Source organism: Microcebus murinus, chromosome X (assembly GCF_040939455.1).
Source record: "Microcebus murinus isolate Inina chromosome X, M.murinus_Inina_mat1.0, whole genome shotgun sequence".
Classification (NCBI taxonomy): domain Eukaryota; kingdom Metazoa; phylum Chordata; class Mammalia; order Primates; family Cheirogaleidae; genus Microcebus; species Microcebus murinus.
The window spans coordinates 5506041-5531619 of NC_134136.1; the positions used below are offsets into that span (position 1 = coordinate 5506041).

General features: G+C 45.5%; 1 protein-coding gene and 1 long non-coding RNA gene across 2 annotated transcripts; both read right to left on the bottom strand.

The window, feature by feature from the left end:
• Window positions 1–328: 328 nt before the first annotated feature.
• LOC105855306 (uncharacterized) lies at window positions 329–16451 on the bottom strand. The gene is made up of 5 exons (XR_001146552.3): window positions 16174–16451; window positions 15626–15749; window positions 12810–12993; window positions 12433–12525; window positions 329–468 (listed from the first exon to the last, which is right to left on the bottom strand). It is a non-coding gene; the product is annotated as an uncharacterized LOC105855306 (long non-coding RNA).
• Window positions 16452–21915: 5464 nt separating this feature from the next.
• LOC105855304 (uncharacterized protein CXorf49-like) lies at window positions 21916–25579 on the bottom strand. The gene is made up of 5 exons (XM_012736180.3): window positions 24801–25579; window positions 23757–23913; window positions 23169–23245; window positions 22851–22896; window positions 21916–22097 (listed from the first exon to the last, which is right to left on the bottom strand). Exons 1-5 carry the CDS (start codon window positions 25425–25427, stop codon window positions 22093–22095), a joined length of 912 nt encoding a protein of 303 aa, XP_012591634.2. The 5' UTR covers window positions 25428–25579; the 3' UTR covers window positions 21916–22092.

Consider the following 25579-nt stretch of genomic DNA (forward strand, 5'->3'; position numbering starts at 1 on the left):
GTTCTACTTTCACTTTGTTGAGTCAACAAAAGAACATGGTGTGTGGACTGCACGCCCCTATCCATCACTTCCTGTGTGATCATGGAGCAATCAGCTTTCGAGGCCCTGTTTTTTCATCAGTACAATGAGCAAAATAATAATAGCTGCCCTCAGAGACCATTGTGAAGAGACCGAGAGATGAAGTGAAAGTGTTCTGCGCATTGTCATGTGCTTCACACTAATAACCTCTAAAGAACCACTTTAGTTAAAAGCGGTCCAGAGAGAGATAATAAATGAAGTCTCTACTATAGGAACCCTGTTCATACAGATGAAATCCTCTTTATTCCTTTCCTGATGTTTAAATTAACTTCATGCTTCATTCTGTTTCAACCAGCCTTCACCTGCAGGACATTGTCTTTCTCAATCCGTGCCATCTTTTTCTTTCTTTCTTTTTTTTTTTTAATGTAGGATCATTTGTAGCTTGATGGCCTTTAGATAGGATGAAATAAATTTAGTTAGAAAATTTATAAGGATCGGTCCCGCTATAAGAATTCCCAGAATGCCGAGTAACGAGTGACCAAGCATGTCATCTTTTTTACCTCATCCCCAGCTCTTATCCTCAGTGAGAGCGGAGCACCATGTTCCTGTTGTGACATGATCAAGTGGATGTTAGGGCCATAGATCAGGGTTCAAAACCCGACTCTGCCATTTCCTAGCTGTGTAACTTCAGACTGGTTACTTAACCTCTCAGTGCCTCAGCTCCTTCACCTTCTATTTCCTAGTACGCAAGGAAGATTCAGTGACACCCCATAACTGTTCCTTTTGATTTCAGTCATCTCCGCCTCCATTCTCATTCAGCTTCCCACACACTTAATCACACCTAGGATGCCTCTTTCTTCACTCAATCATAGTTTCATTTTCAAGATTTTAAGTTGGAAATTCTCTTTTCTGAGTGTGACCTCTGGTTCTTTCAGTTCTCTTCCTTCCACCAAACTCACGCTGCCTTCAGCTTGAGTTCTAGCCCCTCAAGCTGTCCTCAATCTCCCAGGCCATCTTCATGTGGTCTCAAGTCACCTCCCCGCCAAGCCAGAACTCCACGGCCAGCTGTTTTGTGCTCACTGTACCTCGCATTCCCACACCCCCTTTCTTTGGATAGGCCCCAGGCCTGAGAACCTTCTGCATACTGTTTTAGCTCCCCAATGTCCAAGTTCGCAGGAGAAAAAGCCCTTTTCTCCTAGGCTGCAGGAGCACCCTCAGAAAGTCTCTCTGCCTCTCCCTGACCTCTGCTTGCCATGGCTGAGGGACAACTGTCCCCTTCCTTGCCAGCGCCTCCTCTGCCCAGTGCCCCGACTCGCACTCTGTAGCGCTTCCTTCAGGCCTCGCCCCAACAATGCTCCTCCCGCTCGTTTACTCTTCAGCTGTTCTTTCTCCGTCTCCCTCCCCTCAGCACATGACACACTCAGGTCTCCTCCATTCTAAAACCACCTTCTCAGCTCCCCACGCCAGATCGCTCCCTGTGCTGGCCCATCCCTTTATGAAATGTCTTCAAAGAATAGTCTACAGGCCGGGCTCAATGGCTCACGCTTGTAATCCTAGCACTCTGGGAGGCCGAGGCGGGAGGATTGCTCCAGGTCAGGAGTTTGAAACCAGCCTGAGCAAGAGCAAGACCCCGTCTCTACTATAAATAGAAAGAAATTAATTGGCCAACTAATATATAGGAAAAATTAGCCGGGCATGGTGGCGCATGCCTGTAGTCCCAGCTACTCGGGAGGCTGAGGCAGGAGGATCGCTTGAGCCCAGGAGTTTGAGGTTGCTGTGAGCTAGGCTGACTTCACGGCACTCACTCTAGCCTGGGCAACAAAGCGAGACTCCAAAAAAAAAAAAGAATAGTCTACGCACGCTCCCCAACCTGCCCATCACGCGTTAATCCCTTACCACCCAACTTCTGCTCCCGCCACTCTGCTTGGTCACCAGCCTAACGACCACTAACCAACGACCTCCCAGCTGCCAAGCCCAGATGGCAGTCCTCATCCTCTGTCTGGCACTTGGCGCTCGGGCCCTCCTGTCTTCTCTGACTTCTCTGACACGGTCTCCTTCCTTGATCGCCGTTGCTGCTTTATTGTGGTTTGGCTGCTGTATATTCTGTTCCTCAAGCACGATGTTCTTCTCTCGACACCACTAACTTGGTGAACACCTCTATGCTGATGGCTTCAACCAGGGCTTGGCAGACTTTTCTTAAAGGTCAGAGAGTAAATCTTTTCGGCTTTGTGGGCCAAGAGGCGAAATCAGGGCAATTGCGTAGGTGCTTAGATAAACATTCAGAACGTAAAAACATTTTCGTTTGCAAGCCATCCAAAAACAAGTGGTGGGTTTGATTTGGTCTGTGGGCTGTAGTTCATCAATCTTTGGTTTCGACCATCACCTCTAAACAGAAAACTCCCCACTTGGTACCTTCAGCTCCCACCTCTCGCTAGAGTTCCAGATCTGTGCTTTAATTGCCTACCGGGCTTCTATATTTTGCTGTCCCACATGTACCTCAAATTCAGTGTGTTCAAAGCAAAATTCGTCTCTCCCCAAATTACTTCCTTTTCTTGAATTCCCTATTTTTGCTAGTGGTTACATAATTCTCTCAGTCACCCAGGTCCAAAATCTGTCACTATTGACTTTTTTGCCTTCCTCTCTAAACCAGTGTCACTTCCTAACCCTCTCTTTTTTTTTATTTTTTCTTTTTTTAATTAAATTTATTTCTTTTTTTATAATATTTAAAATCTTTACCGAGACAGACATTCCTTATGACACTAACCCTCTCTTAAAAATCCCACCTCTCATTCCATACAGTCTGGCATGGTCCAAGCATCTCTTGCCTGAATAATTGTCACAGTCCCTCCCTGGTCTCTCTATCTCCAGTCTGTGCCCCTCTCCAATCCAGGCTCTATACTGCAGTCAGGAATTCTTCTTTTTTAGGTCCTTTTCAATTTTTTGGAGGAATTTTAGGATAATTCTTTGAACGTTCGGTAGAATTATCCAGTGAAGCCATCTGGTCCTGAGCTTTTTTTTCATTGGGATATTTTTGATTACCAATTCAATCTTCCACTCATTATTGGTCTGTTCAGATTTTTTATTTCTTCCTGACTCGGTCTCAGTAGGTTGTTTATTTCTAAGAATTTATCCATTTCCCCTAGGTTACCCAATTTGTTGGTATACAATTGTTCATAATATTCTCTTACATAATCTTCTTTATTTCTATGGCATTGGTTGTAATGTCTCCTCTTTCATTTCTGATTTTAGTTAGAGTCTTTTCTCTTTTTTGTAAAATCTAGCTAAGCATTTGTTAGTTTTGTTGATCTTTTAAAAAACTATTAGTTTTATTGATGTTTTTCTGTTTCATTTATCTCTGCTCTAATCTTTATTATTTCCTTCTTTTCCTTTAGGTTTAGTTTGTTTTTGTTTTTCTAATTTCGTGAGGTGTAAAGTTAGATTGTTTCTTTCTTCTTCTTTTTTTTTTTTTTTAGACAGAGTCTCCTTCTGTCACCCTGAGTAGAGTGTCAGCCTAGCTCACAGCAACCTCAAACTCCTGGGCTCAAGCGATCCTCCTGCCTCAGCCTCCCAAATAGCTGGGACTACAGGCATGTACCACCATGCCCAACTAATTTATATATATATATATATATATATATATATATATATATATATATATATATATATTTTTTTTTTTTTTTAGTTGCTCAGATAATTTCTTTCTATTTTTTTAGTAAAGACAGGGTCTCGCTCTTGCTCAGGCTGGTCTCAAACTTCTGACTTTGAGTGATCCTCCCACTTCGGCCTCCCAAAGTGCTAGGATTATAGGCGTGAGCCACCACGCCCAGCCCTGTTTCTTTTTTAATCCATTCACTAAATCTACATCTTTTGATTGGGGCGGTTAATGCATTTATATTTAAAGTAATTACTGATAGGGAAGGGCCCACTACTGCCATTTTGTTCATTGTTTTATGTGTGTCTTGTAGCTTTTTCATCCCTCCTTTCCTCTCTTACTGCTCTCCTTTGTGTGTCATTGACTTTTTTGGTAGTGATATGCTTTGATTCCCTTCTTAGTTCCTTTTGTGTATATTCTATAGATTTTTTTTTTGTGGATGACATTGCAATTACATAAGATGTCTTAAAGTTATAAGGTTCTATTTCATACTGGTAAGAATTTTACTTCAGTTGCATACAAAAACTCTACTCATCTACAGCTCCACAACCTTCACTTCATGTAATTTATGTCAAAAATTATATTTTTATATATTGTGTACCCATTAACATAGATTTATAGTTTCTAAAATGTTTTTGTCACTTAAATTCTAGGGACCAAAATTAAAGTAGTACAGGTTACTCTATTTGTCCATGTATTTACTTTTACTGGAGAACCTTATATTTTCATACATCTTTGTGCTGCTGTCTACCATCCCTCTGTTTCAACTTGAAGGACTGTTTTAGCACTTCTTATACAATGGTACTATTGGTAATAAACTCCTTCAGCTTTCATTTATCTGGAAAAGTCTCAATTTCTTCTTCAATTCTGAAAGACAGTTTTGTCAGATACAGTATTTTTGGCTGACAGGTTTTTTCTTTCAGCACTTTGAATATATCATCCCTCCTGGGCTGCAAAGTTATTATAATACTGAGAAATCTCCCGATAATCCTATGGAAGCTCCCTTATATGTGACAAATCACTCTTCTCCTGATTTCAAGATCCCCTCTGTCTTTGAATTTAGATAGTTTGATTGTAATGTATCTTACTGTGGTTTTCTTCAGATTTATTTTAGTCGGAGTTCTTTTAGCTTACTAAATCTATATGTCTATTTCTACCCTCAGATTTGGGACGTTTTCAGTCATTATTTCTTCAAATAAAGTCTCTGCTCCTTTCTCTTTCTTTTCTCCTTCTTGGATTCCAATAACACACACATTGGTCTTCTTCGCAGTGTCCCATATAGCCCTTAGGCTCTCTTCATGTTTCTTTATTTTCTTTTCTTTTTGCTTCTGTGACTCAATGATTTCAAATGACCTATCTTCAAGCTTGCTGATTTTTTCACCTGCCTGATCAAATCTGCTGCCGAATGTCTCCAATGAGTTTTTCATCCAGTTATTCTGTTTTCAGCTCCAGAATTTTTATTTGGTCTTTTAAAATACTTTCTAGCCCTTTGTTGATATTCTAATTTTGTTCATGCACTGTTTTCCTGATTTTTTGTTTAGTTGTCTGTGTTCTTCCACAGCTCATTAAGCATCTTTATGAAAGTTATTGTATTTATTTTGAGACAGAGTCTCACTCTGTTGCCCAGGCTAGAGTGCTATGGCATCAGCCTAGCTTACAGCAACCTCAAACTCCTGGGCTCAAGCGATCCTCCTGCCTCAGCCTCCTGAATAGTTGGGATTACAGGTATGTGCCACCATGCCCAGCTAACTTTTTCTGTATATATTTTTAGTTGTCTAGCTAATTTCTTTCTATTTTTTTTTTTTTAGTAGAGACGGGGTCTTCCTCTTGCTCAGGCTGGTCTGGAACTCCTGAGCTCAAACAATCCGCCCACCTCAGCCTCCCAGAGTGCTAGGATTACAGGAGTGAGCCACCACGCCTGGCCAAAAGTTATTTTAAATTCTTTGTCAGGTAGCTCATAGATTTGTGTTTGTTTAGGGTGAGTTTCTGGAGTTTAGTTCCCTCAGTTGGGCCATGTTTTCCCATTTCTTGTATGCTTTGTAATTTTTTTGCTGTGATTTGGATATTTGAAAAAGCAACCACCTCTACCAGTCTTTGTATCCTTGCTTAGTGCAGGGAAAGACCTTTGTCAAGTAGCCTGGCTGGAGGTTCAAGGACCTTTCAAGCTTTTTTTGATCTCTTGCTCCTCCTAGTGTCTTCCTGCAGATCTGTAGCCCTAATATGCTTCCCACTTGTTTTCAGTGGCTTCCAAACTCTGATCCCAGCCCTTTCAGAGCTCTGAGTCAGGCAAGACAGAAACCAGGCCTGCAGGCAGCTCTTAGACAAGCCAGAATGTTGGACACATGGTCCACTCTTTAGTTTTGCATCCTGAGGGACAAGCCAGGATATGGGGGACTTCCTCCTGGTTGCTCTGTGATATGCCACATACGGAGAGGGACATGAACGAGTGTGCCAAAAGCCACAAATTTTTCTACCCCTTTTGCTGGAATCCTTTCTTGACTTTACAATGGCCTAGGCACTGTAATTTTTAAACTGGTCTCTAGAGTTCTCATAGTTATTTTGGTATATATATATCGTGTTTCTCCAAAAATAACACCTACTCATAAAATAAGCCCTAGCAGGATTTCTAAGCATTTGTGCAATAGAAGCCCTACCCCGAAAATAAGCCCTAGTGACGGGCGTGGCCACGCAGCGCATCTGCCCAACCCGTGCATTTCGCCACAGAGCAGGTAAAGAACACGAGCAGTCCCTCTCATCTGCCCCATGAGAGCTCTATGGCTCGACAGGAGAGATCGGGGCCCATGGTTCTAAAGGAAATAGAGTCGGAAGACATTCAGGATGGAATTCGGGGTTGGGAGAGTTATGATGATGTTCCAGAAGAAGACAATTTAACTATATGTGAATAAATGTAGATTGTTGTACCGTACTTAAAAATTAACAAATCCCCCTGAAAATAAGCCCTAGGGTGTCTTCTTGAGGAAAAATAAATATAAGACCCTGTCTTTTTTCGGAGAAACACGGTATATATCTATCTTTCTTTCTTTCTTTCTTTCTTTCTTTCTTTCTTTCTTTCTTTCTTTCTTTCTTTCTTTCTTTCTTTCTTTCTTTTCTTTCATCTTTTTTTTTGTTTATTTTTCATTTTTTATTTTATTTTATTGATACTTGTGGTACATATACATTTTTAAAAGAGACAAGGTCTCACTCTTGCCAGGCTGGAGTGCTCCCAAAGCGCTGGGATTACAGGTGTAAGCCACCATGCCCAGCCTATTCTGGCGCATATATTGTTAACTTGGTGTTTCTTTGGGAAAAGGAACTTCCTAGTCTGCCATCTTGATGATCATTTAGCCAGGGATTTTCTTAAAGCACACCTCGTATACCCCTCTCTGAAAGCACCCTAGGGCCTGGCTCCCCTTCATCTGCAGGGGAGAGCCTGAGCTCTTAAGTCCACTGTTGCTTAGGTCTCAGGAGGGTCTGGAACAATGGATTGTAAGGCCTGAACATGAGGGGTCACTAGAGAGGAGGAGACAGCCAGCATCCACCATGTCCGGCTAATTTTTTCAATATATATATTTAATTTTTAAATAAATTAAATTATTTTTAGTTTTTCTTTCTTTTGCACCCAAAAATCATGGCTTGTTGAACTCTATATATTTTTAGTTGGCCAATTAACTTCTTTCTGTTTTTAGTAGAGACGGTCTCGCTCTGGCTCAGGCTGGTCTCAAATTCCTGAGCTCAAGCAATCCTCCCGCCTCAGCCTCCCAGAGTGCTAGGATTACAGGCGTGAGCCACCACGTCTGGCCTAAAGCACAATTTAAAAAATAACCTAACTGACCTAACTTATAGCCTTGGGTGGCACAGAATCTACTTTCAGACCACAAATTTAATTAACTGTTCCACCACTCCATAACTAAGAGTAATACACTTTCCAGCCTGCCCTATCTTTACCCTTATGGCCCCAGGACCAACTCTCTACATTTATCCAAATCTAAAACTTTAGATTCTGTAATCTGTAGCTTCTGCTTTGAGGTACCAAATTCTAAATCAATTAGGATACAAGTTCAGCTCCTAATAAGTGGGATTCAAAAATTAGTGGCTTAAACAAATTAGGGTTTTTTTCTCTAATTTCTAAGGAATAGTCTGAAGATAGGCCATCAAGGGCTGAACTAGTGTCTTCATGATGTTTTCAGGGATGCATATTCCTTTTTAAATTTATGCTCAGACATTAGAATGGTCATTTAGCCTTCACAATATGGCTGCATGAGCTCCAGCCTTCACATCTACCTTTAAGGCAGCAGGGAGGAAGAAAAGGCAAAGGCAAAAGGAGATCAGCTCTCCCTCTCATCTTTCTTTTGCTATAAAATATATTTGTATAAGCATTTAGACACTTTTGACGGGGGGGGGGGGGAGAAATGATACTCAAATTTCAGTACTAGGTTCCATAGACTATAATGCTGAAGAATGATGTGATATATATAGTGTGGAACACGCAGTGGCACACTGAAACAAATTTTTTTTCTTTGAGACAGTCTCACTCTGTTGCCCGGGCTAGAGTACCATGGCGTCAGCCTAGCTCACAGCAACCTCAAACTCCTGGGCTCCAGCGATCCTCCTGCCTCAGCCTCCCAAGTAGCTGGGACTACAGGCATGCGCCACCATGCTCGGCTAATTTTTTCTGTATATATTAGTTGGCCAATTAATTTCTTTCTATTTATAGTAGAGACGGGGGCTTCGTTTTTGCTCAGGCTAGTTTAGAACTCCTGACCTTGGATCCACCCGCTTCGGCCTCCCAGAGTGCTAGAATCACAGGCATGAGCCACCATGCCCGGCCTGAAACAAATGTTAAACCAGTTCAGGTACTAAAGCTTGCTTGGTGATTTAAAAAAAAAAAAAAAGGAAAAAATATTTAAAAATTATAAAAATTAAAAAAAAAAATAAAAAAAACCCACAAATGTTAAATCAGGAACTCTTAATCTATAAGGGAATTTATAATAATAATTTAAAGCTTCACAAGGCAGGATTATTCTAATTTAAAACACTAAGAAATAGCCCCATTATGAAAAACAAAATCAACTTCTGAAGGTACCAGAAAAGATGTGGGGCAAACAAGAGAAAAATTAGCATTTGTTGAATCACAAATACAGATTTTCCATAAGACAGACATTAATTATTATTCAACGGAAAATCTTGCAAAAATACAAAATGAAACCCAAATCAGTGGTCCCTGTAACTCAATTTTTTTTTTTTTTTGAGACAGAGTCTCACTCTGTTGCCCGGGCTAGAGTGCTGTGGTGTCAGCCTAGCTCACAGCAACCTCAAACTCCTGGGCTCAAGCAATCCTCCTGCCTCAGCCTCCCAAGTAGCTGGGACTACAGGCATGCACCACCACGCCCGGCTAATTTTTCTATTTTTAGTAGAGACAGGGTCTCATTCTTGCTCAGGCTGGTCTTGAACTCCTGACCTCAAGGAATCCTCCCACCTTGGCCTCCCAGACTGTTAGGATTACAGTGTGAGCCACTGTGCCCGGCCTATAACTCAAAATTTACCTGCAAAAAAGGCAAGGCAATAGATTCAGGTTCCGGCTTATCGAATATTCCCTGCACTAACATTATCTACAGAAGCACCTGGCCAATTTATACCCAGGGACTCCTTATACATGCTGAATGGGATTCAGGTAAAATGACTCTATGTACATAACTGTACACAGCTGAAAAAGCATTCTCCATCTCCTGCGGGAGTTATCAATATCCAGTAGGAAATCTAATTTCAACTCTTTATTGCCTTATCATAATTTAAATGCATTTTAGGGTGTGATTTTGTTTTTGAAGATGCTTCCCCTTAAATATGTGCCCTAGGATTATAGTTAGCAACAATAATAAAATGAAACTCTAGCTTGGAGGTGCTAACACACACAACCCCAGCTAAGGGATATTATTATCTTGTAGGACAATGAGGTCAGCTCGCCTCCTAAGGAATTTTCCCCAAAGCTTCACATACCAACTTCTACTTAAATCTCACTGGTCAGAATTTAGTCATGTGGTTATCTTTCTCTTTGAGAAAGTCTGAGAAATGTAGTTTTTTAGCTGGTACATATTGCTACCCCCCAAAAAAAATCAGGGTTTTGATAATAAAGAAGAAGGAAGGAAGAGATCAGACGTGGGCAACTCTAACTAGTTGGGACAGGAGGGAATTTATTCCTGGCAGAATTGTTAGAAGGGCTATAGGAGAGGGTCTAGGCAAAGCTCCCGGAAACAATACTGCTTAATTGGTCTGATTAACTGCAGAAACATTGCCTCTGCTGTCACCCATGCCAGTGAAACAGATGACCTATGCCCAGCCTGTTTCCTCCTGTCACTTCTTTTTCAAATTTTTTTAAAAAAATTATTTTTATTTATTATAGGTACATTACAATATGTATTTATAGGGTACATGTGATGCTTTCATACAGGCATACAATGTGTAATAATCAATTCAGGATAATTGGGGTATCCATCACCTCAAGCCTTTATCCTTTCTTTGTGTTAGGAACATTCCAATTCTACTCTTTTAGTTATTTTAAAGCATACCATAACTTATTGTTGACTACAGTCACTTTGTTGTGCTATCAATTATTGTTCATTCCCTCTAGTTATCTAACTATAATTTTGCACCAGTTAGCCATTCCCACTTTATCTCCTCCTCCCTGCTGCCCTTCCCATCTTCTGGTAACCATCATTCTACTCTCTGTCTCCAGGAGATCAATTGTTTTAATATTTAGCTTCCACATATGAGTGAGAACATGTGAGATTTATCTTTCTGTGCTTGCCTTATTTCACGTAATGTTCTCCACTTCAATCCATGTTGTTGCAAATGGCAGGATTTCATTCTTTTTTATGGCTATATAATATTCCATTGTATACATGTACCACAATTTCTTTATTCATTTATCCGTTGATGGACACTTAAGTTGATTCCAAATCTTGGCTATTGTGCATAGTGCTGCAATAAACATGGAGGTGCAGAGATCTTTTCAAAAAACTGATTTCCTTTCTTTTGGATATATATACCAGGTAGTGAAATTGCTGGATCATATGGCAATTCTATTTTTGTTTTTTTGAGTAACCTCCATACTGTTTCTCTGTAGTAGTTTCAACAATTTACTTTTCCACTAACAGTGTATGAGGGTTCCCGTTTTTCTACATCCTCACCAACATTCGTTATTGATAAAAGCCATCTTAACTGATGATATCTCATTGTAGTTTTGATTTGCATTTCCCTGGTGACTAATGATGTTGAGCATTTTTTCAGATACCTATTGGCCATTTTTATGTCTTCTTTTGAGAAATGTCTATTTAAATCTTTTGCCCATTTTAACTGATTTTTTCCCCCATTGAGTTGTCTGAGCTCTTTATATATTTTAGTTATTAATCTCTTATCAGATGGGTAGTCTGAAAATATTTTCTCTCATTCTGTGGGTTGTCTCTTCACTTTGTTGGTGGTTTCCTTTGCTGTGTAGAAGTTTTTGTAACTTGATGTGATCCCATTTGTCCAATTTTGCTTTGGTTGCTTGTGCTTTTGAGATATTATTCATGAAATCATTGCCCAGACCAATGTCTTGGAGCAGTTCCCCAGTGTTTTCTTTTACAGTTTCATAGTTTGACTTTAGATTTAAGTATTTAATCCATTTTTATTTGATTTTTTATATAGTGAGAGATAAGGGTCCAATTTCATTTTTCTGCATATGAATATCCAGTTTCCCCAGCACCATTTATTGAACAGACTGTCCTTTCCCAACTGTATGTTCTTGGCAACTTTATCAATGATTAAGTTCACTATAGATGTATGGACTTATTTCTGGGCTCTCTATTCTGTTCCATTGGTCTGTGTGTCTATTTTTATGCCAGTACCATGGTGTTGTGGTTACTACAGCTCTGTAGTATAATTTGAAGTTAGGTAATTTTATTCCTCCAGTTTTGTTCTTTTTGCTCAGGGTGGCTTTGGCTATTTTGGGTCTTTTGTGGTTTCATATAAATTTTAGGGGCCGGGCACGGTGGCTCACGCCTGTAATCCTAGCACTCTGGGAGGCTGAGGCAGGAGGATCACTCAAGGTCAGGAGCTCAAAACCAACCTGAGCAAGAGTGAGACCCCTGTCTCTACTAAAAATAGAAAGAAATTAATTGGCCAACTAAAAATATGTAGAAAAAAATTAGCCGGGCATGGTGGCACATGCCTATAGTCCCAGCTACTTGGGAGGCTGAGGCAGGAGGATCGCTTGAGCCCAGGAGTTTGAGGTTGCTGTGAGCTAGGCTGATGCCACAGCACTCTATTCTGGGCAAAAGAGTGAAACTCTGTCTCAAAAAAAAAAAAAAATAGAACTACCATACGATACAGCAGTCCCTGTGTCCCTGTTCTGGGTATATACCCAAATGAAATGAAATCACCACCTCATAAAGACACCTGCACTCCCATGTTCATTGCAGCATTATTCACAATAGCCAAGATATGGAGACAGCTTAAGTGTTCACTGATGAATGAATGTATAAAAATATGATATATATACACACACACACACACAACATATATACACATACACATGCAATGGAATTTTATTCAGCCTTAAAAAAGGAGATCCTGTCATTTGCCACAACATGGATAGATCTAGAGGACATTATACTAAGTGAAATAAGCCAGACACAGAAAGAAAAATATTGCATGATCTTACTTATATGTAGAATCTTAAACAAACAGGTCAAACATACAGAGATAGAGAATAAAACAGTGCTTACCAGGGTTGAAGAGGGGAGAAGGGGAGGAAATAGTGAGATGTAGGTCCAAGAATACAAAGTAGCAGTTTTGTCAGATGAATGAAGTCTGGAAATCTAATGTAGAACATGAGGGCTATAGTTAATAAAATTGTATTTGTTAGGGATTTTTGTTAAACAAGTAGATTTTAGCTGCTCTTGTCACAAAAAAGTATGTGTAGTGATAGATAATGTTAATTTTCTCTACTTTAGTAAGCATTTTACTATCTATAGTAACATCATAGCATCATGCTGTAAATCTCAAATATCCACAATAAAATTCATGAAAAAATATTCTACCTGAAGAAGGTGGAATTCACAGTACTGATGAGTCAGCATATTTCATCGATTCTAAGACATACCTTTTTTTTCACATTGTCGTGTCTCAGAAATCTGGATACTTCTGACAGTCGGTGATGGCTATTGGCCATTTGGTAGCTTTGTGGTATGGCTGACATTGCCTATGCATGAAATCCTCTTTTAAGATCAAGAAAGCATCTCCACTGAAAGGGTGCAGATGGGGTCTCAGCAGCTTAGAAGAAAATCCTGAAGCCAACAGGGGAGCAGTCTGTTGATAAATGCTATACCACCAAAGGATACCATAGGGAGTAAAACCAGCAACAGAGATAACTCTGAGTTAAAAGGCATTCAGAAAAATTCTACACCAAATATAAAGAACTTCTAGAAGTAAGTTAACTGATTTCTTTTGCTTATGCTTTCCTTTTTTTATGTATGCACAAGATCTACACCTAAATATAAATAAGATCTTTGATAAAAACAAAATAAAAATCCCAAATTATAGAAAAAATAACCTATTGACCCAGTTATACCATTCTAGGTAATTTAGCCTGAGGAAATTATTTAAAAGAAAACAAATTCTCTATGTACAAAGATACTTGATCACAGCAGTACAATTTATAAGGGCAAGAAAATCTAACAACTTAAATGTTCAACAATGACAATGACAAGAGCTACTAGTATCTGTTGAAACTCTAGTATGTGCCAGGCCCTCTACATACCTTAACCCATTTGATTTTTATAATAGCCACCTGAGGTAGATATTAATCTCATCCCCATTTTATATACAAGACACAGATATGTGCTAACCTGCTCAAGGTCACACAGGTAGTACCTGGTAGAATCAGGACTTAAACTCTGGATATTGGTTTATACACATCCAAACTTTGTTTGCTATGCAACCATCAGAAAACACAGTAGGCTGCAATAATAAATATGCTACACAATTCTAGAAAAAAGGAAAACAGATCTGCATATACACTATAATCACAACTATGTAAAACATGTATACAAAAGATTAAAAACTCAACAAGTCTGTAAAATGTCTAGAGACATATTGCAGCACGACATGGATGTCCAAGCACAGTTTCTGGGGACGAGTGGCTCCAGTGGCTCTGAATCTTTTTCGGGTCATGGGACCTGTATTAGTTAGCTCAGGCTCCCATAACAAAACACCACGGGCTGGGTGGCTTATGTGGCAGAAATTTATTTTCTCACAGTTCTGGAGGCTAGAAGTCCAAGATCAAGGTGCTGGCAAATTCGGTTCCTCCTGAGGGCCCTCTTCTTGACTTATAAATGGCTGCCTTCTTGCTGTGTCCTCACATGGTGGAGAAAGAGCCCGAGCTCTGATGTCTCTTCTTCTTATAAGGGCACTTATTAGATCCTCACCCTCATTTAACCTTCATTGCCTCCCTAAAGGCCCTGTCTCCAAATAGTTACACTGGGCGTTAGGCTTTAAAACATATGAATTTTGGGGGGATACTATTCAGTCCACAACAGGACCCCTTCGATAATCTGATGAAAGGTCTGCACATTCTCCCCAGGAGACTGCCTCCATCACCGCCCACAAATACGGACCCAATTTCAGGAAGTTCATGGACCCCAGATTGAGAACCACTGTTCCAGGCCACCTTCCTCTTTTCACAGATGGAGAAACAGAAGTTCCAAAGGGGAAGTGATTTTCAGCAGGTTAGAGGAAAGCTAGGTCTCCTGATTCCTCATCTAGTGCTTGCCCTGCCTTACTCTGCCATCTCCTAGGCCTGGAAAGAACTGTGCAACAAGAGACAGCCATCCTGGGTGACCTCAGCATGCCACAGCTCCTGTGGGTGGGGTAAAGGGGGCAGCTGACCCTTCACCTGGGATGCTCTTCTGGCCTAATCTGGCTCTAGCTGTAACTGACAGCAGATGGGGTAGACTGCAGCGCGTAGAACTAGTCAAGAGGTTGGGAAGAAGCTGCACCAACCTCGCTATCCATCCACACGAGGCCTCAGAGGAGTGGGAGCAGCTTCTTCCTGCTGAAGGGACAAAATGAAGACTGAAGAGGCATAGCCTTGAACAATCTGGTGGCCTTGACATGGCACTGCCCCTCAAGTTATCAGAAGCCTCACTTGTGCACTACCCATGAGTTGGCCTATTAGATCTCTCCAAGCTCTAATATCCTATACTTTTATGATTTTAGGGGAGGAACTATGGAGGAAAAAAATATCAGTTCAGGCGTTTGGGTCCTAGAATTATGGGTAAATCATTTTTTCCCCACAAAATGTCTTCTAGTATGATAGAATTAACAATAAAGAAAATGTAGTTTAGGCCAGGTGCAGAGGCTCATGCCTGTAATCCTAGCACTCTGAGAGGCTGAGGCAGGAGGATCGTTTGAGCTCAGGAGTTCGAGACCAGCCTGAGCAAGAGCGAGACTCTGTCTCTACTAAAAAAATAGAAAGAAATTAGCTGGACAACTAAAAATATATAGAAAAAAGTAGCCAGGCATGGTGGTGCATGCCTGTAGTCCCAGTTACTCGGGAGGCTGAGGCAGGAGGATCACTTGAGCCCAGGAGTTTGAGGTTGCTGTGAGATAGGCTGACACCAGGACACCCTAGCCCGGGCAAAAGAGTGACACTCTGTCTCAAAAAAAAAAAAAAAAAAAAAAAAAAAAAAGAAAGAAAGAAAGAAAAAGAAGAGAAGAAAATGTAGTTTAAAGGGATGGAAAATCCTTAACAAGAATCTGAGAAGACCCTTTACTTAAGTAGTCATTTAAAGTAAAGTTCACTTAGTGTGGTGGCGCATGCCTGTAGTCCCAGCTACTCGCGAGGCTGAGGCTGTCGAGAGACAATAAGACCTGTCTCTACAAAAAATTAAAAAATTAGCCGGGCATGATGGCACGTACCTGTAGTCCCAGCTACTCGGGAGCCTGAGGCAGGAGGATCGTTTGAGCCCAGGAGTTGGAGGTTACAATGAGCTATGACCATGTCACTGCACTCCAGCCTGGGTGACAGAGTGAGGCCCCATCTCTAAAAAAAAAAGAAAAAAGAAAAAAAAAAGAAAGTTTCGACATAAATGGTTCCTAGACTTCTGCTTCGGACCCACCCTTAAGTAAGGGAGGTGACATAGTGGGACTTCTAAATAATGGGGTCAGAGAAAGGAGTGGTAGTTATAATGGGAAATGTTATTTATCTTTAGGCAGAGGGGTGGCCCCGGAGAATCATTTTTATTCCATTTCATCAATTAAATAAATAGCCTCGACATTCTTCCTACTTGACCCTATTAATGTCACCAAGTAGTGTGGAGCCTTCACTTGAGCCATCTTGGGGACACGCAAAGCTAGAAATTAAAGCAGGGTAAAATCACTAAGGATTGGAGGCTGACTTTTTAGGAAAATGCTTCTAGCTTTGCTACCCAAAAATAATGGGGCCTTGAAGGGCTGTACACACCCACCTACTGTCGCTCTGCCTCTCAGGGCCTCGTCACTGGTCTCAGTTTCTGCCTGCAGAAAAGAAAGAGGAAGAAAGGGGTAGCTGAGGTGGAAGCAGCGGCAAGGTCAGCGTTAAGATGAAAGTGCTAAACAGGCACGGGAGAGGCAGCCCATCAAAACAACACTCGCCACCACTGCCGCTGCCTTCATTGACACAAATGACCCCTTCAGTCCCAGCAGCGAACAGTACAGAAGAGGACTAATTTAAAAGGCATGAATCAGCGGCAGCCGCCACTTCCTTTCCAACAAACAGCTTAAACGGCACTTCCCTCAGCTGGTCAACTAACTGTATTACAACGCAAATCTTTCTGGATTTTTTTTTTTTTTGGAGACAGTCTCACTCTGTCCCCTGAGCTAGCGTGCCGTGGCGTCAGCCTAGCCCACAGCAACCTCAAACTCCTGGGCTCAAGCGATCCTGCTGCCTCAGCCTCCCGAGTAGCTGGGACTACAGGCATGTGCCACCATGCCCAGCTAATTTTTTCTATATATTTTTAGTTGGCCAGCTAATTTCTATTTCTTTTAAGTACAGACGGGGTCTCGCTCTTGCTGAGGCTGGTCTTGAACTCCTGAGCTCAAACGATCCTCTCGCCTCAGCCTTCCAGAGTGCTAGGATTACAGGCATGAGCCACCACGCCCAACACTTTTGGATTTTTTGCTTTCACTTCTTTTTCTCCAGTTCTTGGTCCTCCACTTCTGAGACAAAGAGAATAGGGAGGCGACAAATCTGCTCTGAGAAATTGTACCAAGTGCAATCTTTCTATGGAGCTTCAACACAAAATCACAATTAAATTCCTTTTTTTTTTTTGAGACAGAGTCTGGCTCTGTTGCCCAGGCTAAAGTGCCATAGCATCAGCTTTGCTCACAGCAACCTCCAAGTCTTGGGCTCAAGCGATCCTCCTGCCTCAGCCTCCCGAGTAGCTGGGACTACAGGCATGCACCACCATGCCTGGCTCATTTTTTCTATATATTTTTAGTTGGCCAATTAATTTCTTTCTATTTTTAGTAGAGACAGGGTCTTGCTCTTGCTCAGGCTGGTCTCAAACTCCTGACCTTGAGCCATCCTCCTGCCTCGGCCTCCCAGAGTGCTAGGATTACAGGCATGAACCACCATGCCCGGCCCACAATTAAATTGTGAATTAAAATTCAGCATCCATCTCAAGAGTTTGGAAGTTAAAGTGAGAAAGAAAGAAAGAGAGAGAGAGAGAGAGAGAGAGAGAGAGAGAGAGAGAAAGAAAATAATAATAATAAAAAAATAAAATTTAGCACCCAAATGCAAAATATTTACAAAAAAATCAAGATTGATATTATAATTATGTAGGCATCATTCTTATTATTTTTCAGTGAAATTTATGACAATTTGAAAATAAAGCCATTACAATAAATAAAATGATATTAATAATTTCAATGAGATCTGCTATAAAGAAAATAATTTTAGTTATCCTTCTGGTTATGAAAAACTATGTTTACGCTAATGTTATTTTCCTTAGTACTATTTTGCTTTCCTTTTATAGTGAAAGTTAATATACATAAAGAAAATACCACAATATATGTGTGGTTTAATAAATGATTACCAAATGAACCTCTACAGAAACACTTCCCTAGGTCCCAGAAGAGAACACTGCCAGCGTCCTCCAAAGCTCCTGGGGTTTCCCTGCCTGATATTAGCTCCATTCCTCCTCCAAGAGAAAACTATCCTTGTTTTTAAGATCATCTTTTCCTTAGTTTTCTCTATGGCTTTATTATCCTAAGTATGCATTCTTAAATAAGGTAGGTTAGTGTTGCCTGTTATTTAGAGTTATGAATGGAATCATTAAATATGCTTATATGGTTATTTGCTTCTTCCACTCAATGTTATCTTTGTAAGATTCATATGCATTATTCTGTGTAGGAGCACTTTGTACAATTCCACTGCAGAAAAAGTATTCCATTGTATGAATATGCCGCAATTTACTGATCCGGTCCTATGACAGTGGAAATTCGTGCTGTTTTGCATATTTGGAATTGGATGATTACAAGAACACTACTCATTACCCCTTGTTGATGGAAGTAAAGGAGCACCGAGAGGGGTGTGTGGGGTGAAAAAAACATTTATGGAAAAGAAGATAGCTGAAAATCATGAGAAGAAGTTAGAAAAAACAGCCACATAAGCTCAAGGAAAGTTGAGGAAGTAGTAAAGATAAAGCAGAAATGACTAAGCCAGGAAACAAGTATGCAATTTAAAAAGATCAACAAACCAGAAGTTGGTTGTTTGGTAAAAGAATGAAATTGGCAAAGCTCTGGTGAGACTGATCAAGAAAACAAAACAAGGAAGGGGACCGATATAGGCAAAGCAAAGGTAGAAATAAGCATAAGTGACACGGACATCAAAAAATAGCGAGGATCCTACGGGGGAGCTGGATATCCGCACACTGTCTCTGCAGGGACAGCACAGAGAATGCTTAGTAACTGCAGAGGGAAGACGGTCGCTTCACAACAGAGTGATCTGAAACAGCGCCCTGACCACATGGTCACAGTGAACATCACCAGTCGTGGGACAAACTGACAGGAAGAGTCTCCCGATGTCCTGCACTGAGATGGATGGCACACAGGAGGCTTGCAAACGCTGCCAGCGTTCGGCTTCTTGCTCTGTGTGGTGTGGCCGGGACTTGGACACCGCACAACCACGGGGCACGGTTCTCGCTGCAGTCGGCCACAGTGCACTCTGGAATCCCGCGGGTGTAGCTCGCACGGCCACCCCGGCAGCTCCCGCGAACGCGCCGCACCTGGCCAACGCGGGTGTTTGCTTCATCACTGGAGGAAACGGATAAGGACATGTGGATGGGGAAACGACGAGTTCTTGGCATGGAGACTGAGGACAGACGCGCGTGAAGTTGTCCAGTTTCACCCAGGAGGCTGTGACAGCAAGGACTAAAATCCACAGTTGTCACTCACCACCACGACTCTCAGACTCGATTGTCATCTCACGTCCCCACTTGCCGTGTGCTGGCACTTGCCGTGTGCTGGCATTTGCCGTGTGCTCCGCCACAGCCCGGGTGGCCACCATTGCTGCCCCTGGCTCACTGGCCTGCTCAGTCACACGCCTTCATCCATAGCTGGAGTCGGAAGACGAGGTGACCTCTTCTGCCTGCCGAGTGAAAGGTCACATTTGGACATGCGCATTTGGGAGCCCTGGCACCTGGCACAGGTGGGACTTTGTTCGGGGCTGTGCCGCTGCAGCTGCATCTCGGGCAGGCATGCAGCTCAGCAAATCTCCAGAGCCCCCTCTGAGCTGAGGAGCCCAGGGCGCAGGGCGGGGCCCAGGGCTCTCCAGGCCACCCCACATTCCCTTGGGGGGAGAGGCCGCTGCAGGGAAGGGCAAAAGGAGGGCACTGAGTGAGGGAGGGGTTCCACCGTCCCCTGTCCTCTGGGGCCCAGATGGATGGCTCTAATGTGAGCCTCGCATTCTGCCACTCACCTCCCCTAGAGATGGAAGTGTCAGCCCCACCCGTGGCCTGTTGGGTACAGGACACAGCAGCATCTTCCCGCAGTACGTGCTCTGCATGTGGAACAGAGAGCCTGTGCTCACAGCAGGGAGTCGGGACAGGCAAATAGTCACCACGGGTTGTGTTCATGCCCTCCACACCTGCTTCAACCTGCTGCCCCTTCCTGCCCTTGCCGACCACAGCCTCACGCCTCCTGGGACAGTGCCTGGTGCTGGAATTCTCTTCCCATCAGAACTGGCCTAGATGCCTCCGGCGTCAGAATCCCAAGTTGGAAAGTCTCTGCCTCACGTCTGCACCCAGACGCCAGCCCCGCTGTTACCCTGCTAAGAAACCATCACTTGGGTCGGGGTCGAAGGTTCAGCCTGCAAAATCAAGCCCATCTTCTCAAGGGAGGGTTTGAAGCAGATGGTTTAAGTCCCCACTCATGTTCCTTTCTGGCTCTGAGGTCTGTGATTGTCCCACCACACGCGTGATGGTCCCTGTCCCTGAGCTCATGCCACGCGGCACGGAAGGGAGGCAGAGTGAGAATATGGGCAGGGGTGGTGCCACGCCTGAGCAGTTTTCCAAGTGCTGTCCCTCTTCCCTACTTTCCATCCTCACTGCGCCCATCCTACCTGTGACTCGGTCAACTCACACGGGTCAGTCTCCCACGAGAGCCCTTTGCCTCACAGGGAAGGCACGTCCCACCTACTGTGTCGTAGCCAGCCTTCACACTATCATCCACCCACACGCACAGGACTTTTGAGACGTCATATTTGTCGCACAGAGGATCCAGGGTCTACTCCGGGGACTCCAGCATCTGAGAGCCCTGGCGCCCGGCACTGGGCTTGGCTACTTCCACTTCCACCCACTCTGGGCACTCCTGTGTGTTTTCTGCACTTGAAGAACACCTCTCGTGAAAGGTAGACCCCACCCTTGCTTCGACTCCTTGGATCCCTTGAGGATGCTGGCCCACTGCCCCGCTCCCTGAATCAGCTCTTTCTCCCTCCTGGGAGGTCATGGCCGCTGAGATTCACAAGCACACAGAAAGACACATAGACACACACACAGACAGATCCCTCCCTGCACACGCTCACCCCGGATGGTATCTGCACTTGTCCCCTGCTTGTCTGGGAAACACCCAGTCTCTGGACGATGGGAGCTGGCAGAACGTGCACTCACCTCACTCACATCAATGTGTCCCTGCGAGTGTCAGGCCGGCCGGCCCGGGACCCTGGCCGAAGGAAGGAGGCGACCCCAGCTGTCAGGGAGGGTGAGGTCACAACAGGGAGCTCAGACGGAATCTCATGTGGCCTCGGGGGCAGTCTGGAAGATTGAGCTGGGACACGGAAATATCACGTCCAGCCAAGTCCGTGTCATGGGGGTGGCCGAAAGGTGTCTGATGGGGACCATCCAGGAACATTCAGACCTAGCATGCACACTCACCCTGGAAACTAACTGGCCTTGTCCAAGTGGAGGCCGCGGAGCCCCGAGGCAGCAGAGCGCACTCAGTCCCCCCACCTGCAGCCCGGAGACCAACCTGCTCCCTTCTCCCCTGCTCCCTGCAGCTCCCCTTTCGCTCCACCCCTCCACTGCAAGTATGGCGGGAGAACTCCCGGGGTTTGGTAAGCGAGTGTCAAAGGTGAGGGCTACAGAGGAACTGAGGATGATGCTCGGGTTCCTGGCCGAGCTGTGCGTGTACGTGGTGGCACCAGAGGGAGAGCGTGACTCCAGAAAGAGACCGGGGCCCCGGCTGGGGAGGAGCTCAACCGTGCTCTTTAACACCTGCTGCAATGACCGTGCGGGAAAGGCCAGGGGCATGAAGCCATGGGAGAGACCAAGGATGCTCGTGACAGAAAAGAAGGGCGAGGGGGGAGAACCAGGACAGCGAACCATTGAGGAGGCAAAGAGTGGTGGGATCTCTGGCAGGAGGTCAATAGTTCCTGCTGAAGGGGGGGGGGAGGAGCGACACAGACGCACAGATTGGGAACCGTGAGACCCCCAAGTTGGAGGATATTGGGAGGGACCATGAACAGGGCCTGCTGATGTGACTGGGCAGGGTGAGCCTGAGCACGGGGCTGCCACCCAGATCCTGGCCCAGACGACCCGCAGGGAGAAGGCCCAGCACAGGTGCCTAGTGACTGGGCTTAAAATGCTCCAAATGGACCTGCTGCCCCCATCCCTCCCCTCCCTTGCAACACCCCCTCCCCCCCAGAAAGAGGGGAGACTACAGAAGACGAGAGCTACTTTAATATGAGAGCTACTTTAATTGGATAATTTGCTGTAAACTGGGGTGAGGAGAGGACAAGAGCAGGGGGTAAGAGGAAGTTGTTGCTGAAAAAGAAACAAAGGGAACCAACTTGGCTGTAGCTCCTGAGCTCCAAACATACCAGCTGCTTGTCTTGTAGGACGAGGCTGGATTCAACCTGTCAAACAGAGAATGGTCAGTATCCGGCCACGAGCCAGGGCCGGCCCACAGTCCCACAAAGTCAGCAGCTTCTCAGGAAGAGGAATGGTACATGTAACACTCATTCACTCACGTCAAAGGGTCTAGAACTTGTCAGCCAGGCCCTGCATGGCCACTGGAATAGAGAGGCGTAACCAGACACTCCACACATAGGGATACGGAGACCCACTCCCCTTTTCCCAAGGGCAACCGCCCAGCCCTACATCCTGAAACCTCAGCAGCCCCTGTCCAAGCAGCCCTGGGACCCACTAACGCCCCACCACCTGAATTAAACGTAAGACTGTCTTCTAAACGGGAACACATTGTACCAGTGCTTCTCAAACCCTGAGGCACACCAGAACCATTCAGAACGTGTTAAAAGGACAAACAAACAAAGAAACAACAATAAAACCCCTACAAGCCATACCAAGCAGGGAAGGGGGAAATAAAGGAGGTGGCGCTAAACGTGCTAAGGGAAGGAGCCCTGTGGGATTCCTTGGCAAAGTGTACACAGAGCGAGCCGATACATTTCTATCCGTGCACACCCCTGGCTGTGAGTGCATACAAGGTTCCGGGGCCAGTCCCCCTTGGTTCTCCTTCCCACGGGAACGTTGCTGCCAGGGATGCCGCCGTCACCTGCAGCCCATCCCTGCCCCTTGTTCCCAGCACCTGCGGCAATATACCTTGGTCTGTCTCAACCCCTGCCCCAGCCCGAGCCAGGGGTTCATCATACCTAGTTGCTCTTTAATGTCGTCTCTCTCTCTCTGCAGCTCGGCACACTAGAACAGCGGACACCGGAGGAAGAGAAATGATCAGTGTATTCTGGCCTCCTCTCTCCTCGTCCTCCCTCTTGCCTGTGGCCCTAACATGTGCCACCGCCCACAGCCCAGTGGCCAGAGCAGCAAGGAATCCTCAGTGGAAAGCAGGACCCCTCTCTCTAGTTGGTGTGGGATGGGAGGAGGAGGGGACGACACAGAAGTCACTTTAACCTGGACACGGATCCCACCATCTAGTTAGAAACTAAATTTCTAGGAGCAAGACTAGGCATTACCCGAACACAGCCCTGTGATCCTGGTGGCTGCTGCTGCCTTTCCCGTCTTGGGGCATGCACAGATGGCTCCTGGTCACCTGAAAGACAACACAGAATCCAGCTTCCAAGCCTCCCAGCCTGGAGGAGGACAGGGCATGCAGGGGTCTAAAGTGAGGCACCATCACCCTCTGCTGGCAGCAAGTGGCTCCTGCTCGGCCCAGCAGCTGCAGCCTTGTCTCTGGGCCTGCCTTCCCTGTTCTTGTTCCCCAGTGTCAGGCCATCTGTGCCTGTGGCCCCCTAGCATTGTGGCTCTGGGTTGGACGCTAGCACAGCTGCAGCCACAGCTGGGCCTGGGAGGAGTGATGGGGTTGAACAGGACTTCACTTAAAAGACTCAGTTCTGGTTAGAGTCTAGTTCTGGAGTCAGAGTTTGGGGTGCTGCTACAAATCACGCCCACCACAGCTTTGGTGACACTCCCTTTCCTATGGGAGAGCTGCCAGGGTAGGCATGGAAGCCTCAGAACAAAGCTGAGCCCCCAGAAGTGACACAGCCAGATGTTGTCTTCTTCCACCCATTTCCCCTCCACGTCTACCAAACCCACAGACTCACTAGAGGGTGCTTGGCCTCTGGGTGTGATGCCTCCTTGGCTCAAGGCCCAGGCCCGTGAGTTTCCCGGAACATGGGGGGCTCTGGTGTTGGGGTCCCCACTGCTGAATTCTCCATGATGCATGTGCAGGCAAGGTGGCCCTGGCCTGGGCGTTGGAAGCTGAAAGAAAACTTTGTTAGAGCTGGGCCAGGGCGTGTGAGTGTGAGCATGTATGTGCAGGGGATGGGAGGAGGTGGACAGAAAGGAGGGGCATTTGGCGGTGATAATCTCATTAGCACTTTCTCCCTTATTCAGTCCCAGGCTGGCAGGCAGGGCTCAGCCAGAGAAAACAGGGGGATGCTGAGACAGTCCAGGCCCCCTTCCAGGCATAGTTGGGGAACAGCTAGGAAGGGGGAGCCAGGAGGCTGATGAGTCTAGACACCCAAGCTTTGCAGCCCAAACTGGAAAGGATCATCTCACCCAAATCAGTGCCAGCCCAGCTCCTCTCTGGGGAGGAGCAGGAAACCTGAAATAGGTCAAGAACAGTGCCAGGCACGTACCAAGTGCTCTCTTAATGTGTGCCCCTACTAAGATGGCCCCGATGGGGCATCCTAATGACCGTGGACTCACAAGGACAGGCCCTGAGCAAAGGACAGAGTAAAGATGCCTGTTTGGGGGAGGGGAAGTGTGAGCAGACAGGAAGAGGATGGGCTACTTATTTCAGGCTTTGGGACTGGATCTCTATTGGGGTCATTATCATCTCTGGCCACAGGCTGGGAATCCTTTGCCTTCCTAGCCATAGATTTCTTTCTTCCCAGTGCTGGTGTGCCTGGACTGTTTGGGTCAAGAAAAGAGCCACACTGTGCATTTTCTTAGAGGAAGAGCTGTCCAGCTCTCCAACGGCCTGCCTTTCCATGCCTGAAGTGAGTCCTCGGGAAGCAGAGGTCAAGAAGGTCCTGGCATGGGAAGGAAGTCCTCCCTGACAAGCAAACTCGAGTGTCTAGGTGTTTCCCCGGGATCCTTGCTGGGCTTGCCCTTGTCTCTCCTCCTTTGGGGTAAATGCTCACCCTCATCGGTATCTCACTGAACTCATCTGGTGACTCGGGGTCGGAAGGCAGCTCGACCAGGCCTTCCACGGAGGGCTGCTGGAAAGCCCTGCAGCCCAGGCTCAGCTTACTTTTAGCGCCTCTTTTTGGTTTCCCGCGGGCCCAGACTTTCCGGGGTACAATGACCGGTGGAGGGGCAGCAGAGGTAGTCAGGGCGCCTCTAACACTGGGACCTGCTTCTAGGTCCGGCCACACGGTGGACCCTTGGGCATCGCGGCCTTCTGAGGACTGGAGTCTGCGGACGCCCCGGCCAGCCGAGTCGCTCAGCGGCTGCACGATGGCCACAGACTCGTCAGCCTGGCGGGACTCCAAGTCCACTTCGTTCCCCTTCTCTTCGGTCGGGGTGCCGGGGCGGCCTTCCCGGCCCCAAAGCACGGCCCCTCCCGCCTCTATCACTTCCTGCTCAGCCTCGAAACTCTCGGGGTCTGCCAGCCCGCCCTCGCCCTCGCCGCTCCGCGGCGCCCCCACATCAATGCCTAGGACGGGCACCCGCGGGGCTCCAGGGCCGGCCAGGGGGACACTGGCCTGCTCCCCACCCTCCAGGCCGAAAGCGGCCCCACAAACAGACACTTCATCGGGGGAACTCATGTCGCTGGGTCGATCTGCCGGGGCTGAAGGCAGATGGTTGCCCTGTTCCCGGCGGGAGAGCCTAGCACTCGCCCGCCTCAGGAGCAACGACCTCTAACCGGCTAACCGGCTGAGCGACGCCGTTGCCTCAGTGTTCGCGCGTGACGGCCTCA

What these genes read in the sequence shown, in the direction of transcription:
- LOC105855304 (XM_012736180.3), bottom strand. Translation starts at nt 25,427, where the DNA reads ATGAGTTCCCCCGATGAAGTGTCTGTTTGTGGGGCCGCTTTCGGCCTG. An exon ending in TCAGTGAGATACCGATGAGG is followed by an intron (nt 23,914 to 24,800) that starts GTGAGCATTTAC and finishes GTTTTCTTTCAG; the next exon opens with CTTCCAACGCCCAGGCCAGG. An exon ending in CAGAGGCCAAGCACCCTCTA is followed by an intron (nt 23,246 to 23,756) that starts GTGAGTCTGTGG and finishes GTTGTCTTTCAG; the next exon opens with GTGACCAGGAGCCATCTGTG.